The sequence below is a fragment of the Hoplias malabaricus genome, unplaced genomic scaffold (genome assembly GCF_029633855.1).
Source record: "Hoplias malabaricus isolate fHopMal1 unplaced genomic scaffold, fHopMal1.hap1 scaffold_569, whole genome shotgun sequence".
Classification (NCBI taxonomy): domain Eukaryota; kingdom Metazoa; phylum Chordata; class Actinopteri; order Characiformes; family Erythrinidae; genus Hoplias; species Hoplias malabaricus.
Genome location: NW_027101039.1, coordinates 3,015 through 12,500, shown reverse-complemented (window position 1 = coordinate 12,500; position 9,486 = coordinate 3,015). Strand labels below are relative to the sequence as shown.

The following is a 9,486-nucleotide window of genomic DNA, read 5'->3' as shown; positions in this document are numbered from 1 at the left end:
ACAACCAAGAACACAAGTGTGTGTGTGTGTGTGTGTGTGTGTGTGTTATAGACAGGCCGTGTGGACCCCCATCACCCCCGAGTGTGTGGACACAGGGCCAGAGTGTTGGATGTAAAGTGGGACCCCTTTAATGACCACCGCATCGCCTCCTGCTCCGAGGATTGCACGGTCTGTCTCCATGGCAACAGCTAGGAATCACCTCACTGCTGCCATAGCAACAACACACAGCAGTGCTACATTCCTAGCTACTGTATATGAGTGTGTGTGTTTAATTGTGTGTGTGTGTGTGTATCTATATCACCCTCGTGTGTGTGTGTGTATGTATACCACCCTCATGTGTGTGTGTATGTATATCACCCTCGTGTGTGTGTGTGTGTGTGTGTGTATCACCCTCGTGTATGTGTGTGTGTGTGTGTGTGTGTGTGTGTGTATGTATATGACCCTCATGTGTGTGTGTATGTATATCACCCTCGTGTGTGTGTGTGTGTGTGTATTTGTGTATGTGTGTGTGTGTGTGTGTATGTATATCACCCTCGTGTATGTGTGTGTGTGTGTGTATTTGTGTATGTGTGTGTGTGTATGTGTATGTATATCACCCTCGTGTATGTGTGTGTATTTGTGTATGTGTGTGTGTGTATGTGTATGTATATCACCCTCGTGTATGTGTGTGTGTGTGTGTGTGTGTATTTGTGTATGTGTGTGTGTGTATGTGTATGTATATCACCCTCGTGTATGTGTGTGTGTGTGTGTGTGTTTGTGTATGTGTATGTGTGTATGTATATCACCCTCGTGTATGTGTGTGTGTGAGTACAGGTGAAGGTGTGGGAGGTCCCTGACTCTGGTTTAAAGGAGAATCTCCTGACGGCGAGGAAGGAGCTGCTGGGACACAGTCGCAGAGTCGGACTCATCGAGTGGCACCCGACGGCCAGAGACCTGCTGCTGAGCTCCGCCTACGACTACAAGGTAAACACACACACACACACACAAACACACACACTCATATATACACACACATGAACACAAACAAACACACACAAACACAGACACACAAAAAAAACAAACACACACACACAGACACCCTACAGAACTCTCTCCTCGGGTCACTGACTGTGAGGAGAGTGGTGTGTTCTCCCTGTCTCAGTGTTGGTTTCCTCCAGGGGCTCCGCTTTTCTCCCACAGTCCAAACACACACTGGTAAGTGACTGAGTGAAACTCTCACAGGTAAGTGTGTGAGTGACTGGGTGAATGTGTGAGTGACTGGGTGAATGTGTGAGTGACTGGGTGAGAGTGTGAGTGACTGGGTGAGAGTGTGTGTCACTGCGTGAATGTGTGAGTGACTGGGTGAGAGTGTGTGTCACTGCGTGAATGTGTGAGTGACTGGGTGAGAGTGTGTGTCACTGCGTGAATGTGTGAGTGACTGGGTGAGAGTGTGTGTCACTGGGTGAGAGTGTGTGTCACTGGGTGAGAGTGTGTGTCACTGGGTGAGAGTGTGAGTGACTGGGTGAATGTGTGAGTGACTTGGTGAATGTGTGAGTGACTTGCTGAGAGTGTGTGTCACTGCGTGAATGTGTGAGTGACTGGGTGAATTTGTGAGTGACTTGGTGAATGTGTGAGTGTCTGGGTGAGAGTGTGTGTCACTGGGTGAATGTGTGAGTGTCTGGGTGAGAGTGTGTCACTGCGTGAATGTGTGAGTGACTGGGTGAGGTGTGTGTCACTGGGTGAATGTGTGAGTGTCTGGGTGAATGTGTGAGTGACTTGGTGAATGTGCGAGTGTCTGGGTGAGAGTGTGTATCACTGGGTGAGAGTGTGTGTCACTGCGTGAATGTGTGAGTGACTGGGTGAGAGTGTGTGTCACTGCGTGAATGTGTGAGTGACTGGGTGAGAGTGTGTGTCACTGCATGAATGTGTGAGTGACTGGGTGAGAGTGTGTGTCACTGCGTGAATGTATGAGTGACTGGGTGAATGTGTGAGTGTCTGGGTGAATGTGTGAGTGACTGGGTGAATGTTTGAGTGACTTCGTGAATGTGTGAGTGACTTGCTGAGATTGTGAGTCACTGCGTGAATGTGTGAGTCACTGGGTGAATGTGTGAGTGTGTGGGTGAATGTGTGAGTGACTTGGTGAATGTGTGAGTGTCTGGGTGAGAGTGTGTGTCACTGGGTGAATGTGTGAGTGTCTGGGTGAATGTGTGAGTGACTTGGTGAATGTGCGAGTGTATGGGTGAGAGTGCGTGTCTCTGGGTGAGCATATGAGTGACTGGGTGAGTGTCTGGGTGAGAGTGTGTGTCACTGGGTGAGCATGTGAGTGACTGGGTGAATGTGTGTGTCACTTGGTGAGGTGTGTGTCACTGGGTGAATGTGTGAGTGACTGGGTGAATGTGTGAGTGACAGAGTGAGTGTGTGAGTGACGGGGTGAGTGTGTGAGTGACTGGGTGAGGTGTGTGTCACTGGGTGAATGTGTGAGTGACTGGGTGAATGTGTGAGTGACTGGGTGAGGTGTGTGTCACTGGGTGAATGTGTGAGTGACTGGGTGAATGTGTGAGTGACTGGGTTAGGTGTGTGTCACTGGGTGAATGTGTGAATGACTGGGTGAATGTGTGAGTGACTGGGTGAATGTGTGAGTGTCTGGGTGAGAGTGTGTGTCACTGGGTGAGAGTGTGTGTCACTGCGTGAATGTGTGAGTGACTGGGTGAGAGTGTGTGTCACTGCGTGAATGTGTGAGTGACTGGGTGAATGTGTGAGTGACTGGGTGAGGTGTGTGTCACTGGGTGAATGTGTGAGTGACTGGGTGAATGTGTGAGTGACTGGATGAGGTGTGTGTCACTGGGTGAGAGTGTGTGTCACTGCGTGAATGTGTGAGTGACTGGGTGAATGTGTGAGTGACTGGGTTAGGTGTGTGTCACTGGGTGAATGTGTGAATGACTGGGTGAATGTGTGAGTGACTGGGTGAATGTGTGAGTGTCTGGGTGAGAGTGTGTGTCACTGGGTGAGAGTGTGTGTCACTGCGTGAATGTGTGAGTGACTGGGTGAGAGTGTGTGTCACTGCGTGAATGTGTGAGTGACTGGGTGAATGTGTGAGTGTCTGGGTGAGAGTGTGTGTCACTGGGTGAGCATGTGAGTGACTGGGTGAGAGTGTGAGTGTCTGAGTGAGAGTGTGTGTCACTGGATGAGCATGTGAGTGTCTGGGTGAGTGTGTGAGTGACTGGGTGAGTGTGTGAGTGACTGGGTGAGAGTGTGAGTGTCTGGGTGAGAGTGTGTGTCACTGGGTGAGCACGTGAGTGACTGGGTGAGTGTGTGAGTGTCTGGGTGAATGTGTGAGTGACTGGGTGAAAATGTGTGTCACTGGATGAGCATGTGAGTGACTGGGTGAGTGTGTGAGTGTCTGAGTGAGAGTATGTGTCACTGGGTGAGCATGTGAGTGACTGGGTGAGAGTGTGAGTGACTGGGTGAGTGTCTGGGTGAATGTGTGAGTGACTGGGTGAGTGTGTGAGTGTCTGGGTGAATGTGTGAGTGACTGGGTGAATTTGTGATGCTGTGTGAACAAATTTCCCCAAAATCCAGCACCAGATGTTTAACCACCCCCCACTGTCTTGTGTGTGTGTGTGTCTCAGGTGTGTGTGTGGCGCGTGGATGGTTTGTGTGTAGTGGTGAAGACCCCCGTGTGTGTGATCCGTTTACACACTGACCTGGTGCTGTCGCTGAGCTTCAATGAGGACGGCAGCCGACTTTCTACAACCTGCAAAGACAGGAGAGTCCGGGTCATCGACCCCCGCTCAGGACACCTGCTGCAGGTGAGAGACTGTAAGTGTGTGTGTATGTGTGTGTGTGTGTGTGTGTCTATAGTATCTCTCTCTCTCTCTCTCTCTCTCTCTCTCTCTGTAGGAGTACAGTGGTCAGTCTCATAAAGCCTGTAAGGTGTTGTTCCTGACTGACCTCAACCTGCTGCTAACAACCGGCATCTCTCACTGGAACCAGAGACAGTTCGCCCTCTGGGACCCGGTAAACACATACACACACACACACACACACACATGCAGAAACACACACACACACACACACACACACACACACACACACACACACACACACACACACACACACAGAAACACACACACACACACACTCACACACAGAAACACACACACACACACACTCACACACAGAAACACACACACACAGAGAAGCACACACACAGAGAAGCACACACACACACAGAGAAACACACACACACACACAGAAACACACACACACACAGAGAAACACACACACACACACACAGAAACACACACACACACAGAGAAACACACACACACACACACAGAGAAACACACACATACACACGCACAGAAACACACACACACACACACACACACACACATGCAGAAACACACACACACATACACATACACACACACAGAAACACACAGAAACACACACACACAGAAACACACACACACACACACAGTGGTGATTGTTTATAGAACTACATTCCAGACACTAAAGTATTCCAGGTGGTTGTTAGATGGTGTTGGAGGTGTTTTCACAGGTGTGTAGTTCCTGTAGTACTCCAAGTGTGTGTGTGTGTGTGTGTGTGTGTGTGTGTGTGTGTGTGTGTGTGTGCGCTGTAGGAGGATCTCTCTGAGCCTCTGTTGGAGGAGGATGTTGATGGAGGTTCTGGAATTCTCTTCCCTTTCTATGACCCAGACACACACATGCTCTACCTGGCCGGCAAGGTACACACACACACACACACACACATCTGGGTACCTATTCATCTAAATTATGAATCTATGCTTAATTAATACATTTACACACTTTCTCTTTCTTTGTCTGTCTCTCTCTCTGTGTCTCTCTCTCTTTCTCTGTCTGTCTGTCTCTCTCTCTGTGTCTCTCACTCTGTCTCTCTCTCTCTCTCTTTCTCTGTCTGTCTCTCTCTCTCTCTGTATCTCTCTCTCTCCAGGGTGATGGTAATATCCGTTACTATGAGGTCAGTGCAGAGAAACCATACATTAATTTCCTGGCAGAATATCGATCCCTGCTTCCACAGAAAGGCATGGGTTAGTCCAAACACACACACACAAATATGTGTATGTATCTGTGCAGGTGTGTGTAGTATACAGGTGTGTATGAACCTGTGCAGCTGTGTGTAGTATACAGGTGTGTATGCACCTGTGCAGGTTTGTGTAGTATACAGGTGTGTATGTACCTGTGCAGGTGTGTGTAATATACAGGTGTGTATGTACCTGTGCAGGTTTGTGTAGTATACAGGTGTGTATGTACCTGTGCAGGTTTGTGTAATATACAGGTGTGTATGTACCTGTGCAGGTTTGTGTAATATACAGGTGTGTATGTACCTGTGCAGGTTTGTGTAATATACAGGTGTGTATGTACCTGTGCAGCTGTGTGTAGTATACGGGTGTGTATGAACCTGTGCAGGTGTGTGTAGTATACGGGTGTGTATGTACCTGTGCAGGTGTGTGTAATATACAGATGTGTATGTACCTGTGCAGGTTTGTGTAGTATACAGGTGTGTATGTACCTGTGCAGGTTTGTGTAATATACAGGTGTGTATGTACCTGTGCAGGTTTGTGTAATATACAGGTGTGTATGTACCTGTGCAGCTGTGTGTAGTATACGGGTGTGTATGAACCTGTGCAGGTGTGTGTAGTATACGGGTGTGTATGTACCTGTGCAGCTGTGTGTAGTATACGGGTGTGTATGAACCTGTGCAGGTGTGTGTAGTATACGGGTGTGTATGTACCTGTGCAGGTTTGTGTAGTATACAGGTGTGTATGTACCTGTGCAGGTTTGTGTAATATACAGGTGTGTATGTAACTGTGCAGGTGTGTGTAGTATACAGGTGTGTATGTACCTGTGCAGGTTTGTGTAATATACAGGTGTGTATGTAACTGTGCGGGTGTGTGTAGTATACAAGTGTGTATGTACCTGCGCAGGTGTGTGTAGTATACAGGTGTGTATGTACCTGCGCAGATTTGTGTAGTATACAGGTGTTTTATGTACCTGTGCAGGTTTGTGTAATATACAGGTGTGTATGTACCTGTGCAGGTTTGTGTAGTATACAGGTGTGTATATACCTGTGGAGGTTTGTGTAGTATACAGGTGTGTATGTAACTGTGCAGGTGTGTTTAGTATACATGTGTGCATGTACCTGCGCAGGTGTGTGTAGTATACAGGTGTGTATATACCTGTGCAGGTTTGTGTATTATACAGGTGTTTTATGTACCTGTGCAGGTTTGTGTAATATACAGGTGTGTATGTACCTGTGCAGGTTTGTGTAGTATACAGGTGTGTATATACCTGTGCAGGTTTGTGTAATATACAGGTGTTTTATGTACCTGTGCAGGTTTGTGTAATATACAGGTGTGTATATACCTGTGCAGGTGTGTGTAGTATACATGTGTGTATGTACCTGTGCAGGTGTGTGTAATATACAGGTGTGTATTTACCTGTGCAGGTGTGTGTAATATACAGGTGTGTATGTACCTGTGCAGGTGTGTGTAGCATACAGGTGTGTATGTACCTGTGCAGGTGTGTGTAGTATACAGGTGTGTATGTACCTGTGCAGGTGTGTGTAGTATACAGGTGTGTATGTACCTGTGCAGGTTTGTGTAGTATACATGTGTGTATGTACCTGCGCAGGTGTGTGTAGTATACAGGTGTGTATGTACCTGTGCAGGTGTGTGTAGCATACAGGTGTGTATGTACCCGTGCAGGTGTGTGTAGTATACAGGTGTGTATGTACCTGTGCAGGTTTGTGTAGTATACATGTGTGTATGTACCTGCGCAGGTGTGTGTAGTATACAGGTGTGTATGTACCTGCGCAGGTGTGTGTAGTATACAGGTGTGTATGTACCTGTGCAGGTGTGATGCCGAAGCGTGGGCTGGACACCAGGCAGTGTGAGGTTTTCCGGTTCTACAGATTGGTTGGTGTGAAGGACCTGGTGGAGCCACTGTCCTTCATCGTGCCACGGAAGGTAAATGCAGTGACACTGACGTGGTGGTGGTGTGTTAGTGTGTGTTGTGCTGGTGTAGAATGGATCAGACACAGCAGTGCTGCTGGAGTTTTTAAACCCCTCAGTGTCTGGACTGAGAACAGTCCACCGACCAAAACCATCCAGCCGACAGCGTCCTGTGTCACCGATGAAGGACTAGAGAACGAGCGACACACACTGTGCAGCGACAGATGAGCTACTGTCTCTGACTCTACATCTACAAGGTGGACCAACGAGGGAGGAGTGTCTCACAGAGTGGACAGAGAGTGGACACAGGGTTTAAAAACTCCAGCAGCACTGCTGTGTCTGATCCACTCGCACCAATGTCATAGGGTTTTCCACACACCTGTATCACCCCCGTCTGATCTCACCGTGCCGTTTACAGTCCGACGGTTTCCAGGAGGATCTCTACCCAATGACGGCGGGGAACGAGGCGGCGATGACGGTGCAGGAGTGGATCCAGGGTCAGAACAGAGGTCAGCAATAATCCAGACTCTTAAGGTGGTTTATCTTCTGCTTCTATAAGCAGCGTCTCATTCACATGCTCCATTCCACCTTAAATAGGCTTCAATTCCAACAGCCCTCGAAACAAATCAGTGGCCTTTATGAACACGTTCCTTTGCTGTAATGACTCCAGGCCCGGTTCTGATGTCCCTGAGGCCCACCATCAAAGTGCAGAACCCGTACCCGGCTCCAGAGGAAGGAACGGAGTTCCAGCGTTCCTCCAGTAAAGTGAGCTTCCTTCAGGAGCTCGAGCAGAACCCAGAGCAGCTCCCTGACCTCTCGGCGTGGCAGGAGGACGAGACCCAGTGGGTCAGCACACACTCCTCAGACGGCTCACACACAGAGACGAGGACGAGGTGGCATGAGTCTGTGGAGTACACACCACCCGCGGCCGAGATGGAGGTGAGAAAATAAACAACATCAAGTCCACTGTGTCCAAAAGTGTGTGGACAGCTTTAACACTGCGATGCTTCACTGGGCTGTAGCTCTGGGCTCAGCACTGCAGAAACTGCACTATGTAACTATTGGAGGAGGGTAGGAAACCAGCCTGCCCCCTTCCTCCTTGATTTCAGTACAGTGCTGTAATAAATAAATTACACCAGGGGGAGCCCCAGATCTAACCTAGTGTTCCTTTAAGCTGCTGCTGAACACTGTGTGTGAAGTCTATAGAAGATCACTGACCAAGCAGCTGCACATGAGCCGAAGGTCCCCATGTCCAATGCCAAGTGTAGACCAGAGGGGTGTAAACTCTGTGTGTGTGTGTGTGTTTCAGCTCCTCCAGGTGTTTTACTCTCAGCAGGAGGAGATCCAGGACCTGAGGGAGAAGCTGGAGCAGAGAGAGAGTCGGATCCAGCAGCTGGAGCTGGAGATCAAGAACGTACGCAACCAGCTCCGGGCTTCGTTCTGACCCCCCCAACACACACACAGACACACACACACACATACATACACATACCCATACACACACACTGATGAAACCCTGTATCTCCATTTCTGGCGTCCTGACCAGCTGCTCTTCACAGTGTGTGAACGTTGGGGGATGAACGGAGCGACAGAACGTCTCTGAAACCTTCTTTCACTGAGACCTCACTCTTCCATCAACAACAACACAGTCATCTCTCCAGAGAACAGTGTTCCTCTGCTCCACAGCCCAGCGCTGGGACATCTGCCCCCTGCTGGTGGCTCTAGGCACTGCACACTGTTCTTAGGCTCCACAGACTTTGTGTGTATTTTCAGCGTGAGATTAAAATAATAAAGCGTTGTTGAATTATAAAAATAAAGAGACTCTACTGGACTCTACTCTCTGATTGGTCCCTGGTTGGTTTCCCACAGCTCCCCCCTGAAATGTACCTGTGTCGTCTCTAACCCCGTCTCTAAGGGGAACAGTGGGCTTTGGAAACCACAACAACGGCAGCGGTAACGTTAAGCGGTGTTTACTCATGGTGTATTGGCGTGTTGTTGTTGTTTGGGACTGAACACAGCTCCGTCATCAGTTCAGACAGATCAGTAGAGTTTGTTCCTTCCTTGTTGCAGCGTCCAGCTCTCGCTGGATTCTTTCGTCGGCCACCGATCCAAGGAGCGTTTGAACCTCTTCAAAAGACCACGGCGTCATTTTACGAGCCGCCGTCGTGAGTCGGATAAAAACAAACATGATCTCTGCTGCAGCTGGAGATTTTACAGATGGAGAGTTGGTGCTGGTCGTCTGCGGTGCGTGGCGTAGAGTGACGACTCTTTCTGGACGATCAGCGCTCTGCAAGGTTTACACGCCACGGTTTAGTCCCTACTCGACTCGCTCTGAACCACGAGAGAACAGCCACTAAACAAGAACCCGCTTCCAGAACCAGGACCTGATTCACCTGGTGGAGGAGGAGAAAAGGTTGAGGAGAGTAGGGACCCTGCAGTGGAAAAGTGCCAGTGATATATATTTACACACACACACACACACACACACACACACACAGAGTGAAGGGGA

The 9,486-nt window shown here is 49.0% G+C and overlaps 1 protein-coding gene across 1 annotated transcript in view; it reads left to right on the top strand.

The window, feature by feature from the left end:
- The window catches only part of LOC136684318 (coronin-2B-like), a 9,608-nt gene extending 850 nt beyond the window's left edge, over positions 1–8,758 (top strand). The window contains exons 3-12 of the mRNA XM_066659134.1: positions 52–168; positions 814–963; positions 3,609–3,788; positions 3,880–3,996; positions 4,626–4,730; positions 4,958–5,054; positions 6,880–6,992; positions 7,396–7,486; positions 7,648–7,916; positions 8,287–8,758. Of these exons, the coding sequence (XP_066515231.1) occupies positions 52–168; positions 814–963; positions 3,609–3,788; positions 3,880–3,996; positions 4,626–4,730; positions 4,958–5,054; positions 6,880–6,992; positions 7,396–7,486; positions 7,648–7,916; positions 8,287–8,421 (1,374 nt within the window). The 3' untranslated portion in view covers positions 8,422–8,758. The remainder of the gene's footprint in view (positions 1–51; positions 169–813; positions 964–3,608; positions 3,789–3,879; positions 3,997–4,625; positions 4,731–4,957; positions 5,055–6,879; positions 6,993–7,395; positions 7,487–7,647; positions 7,917–8,286) is intronic.
- The last annotated feature ends 728 nt before the right edge of the window (positions 8,759–9,486 follow it).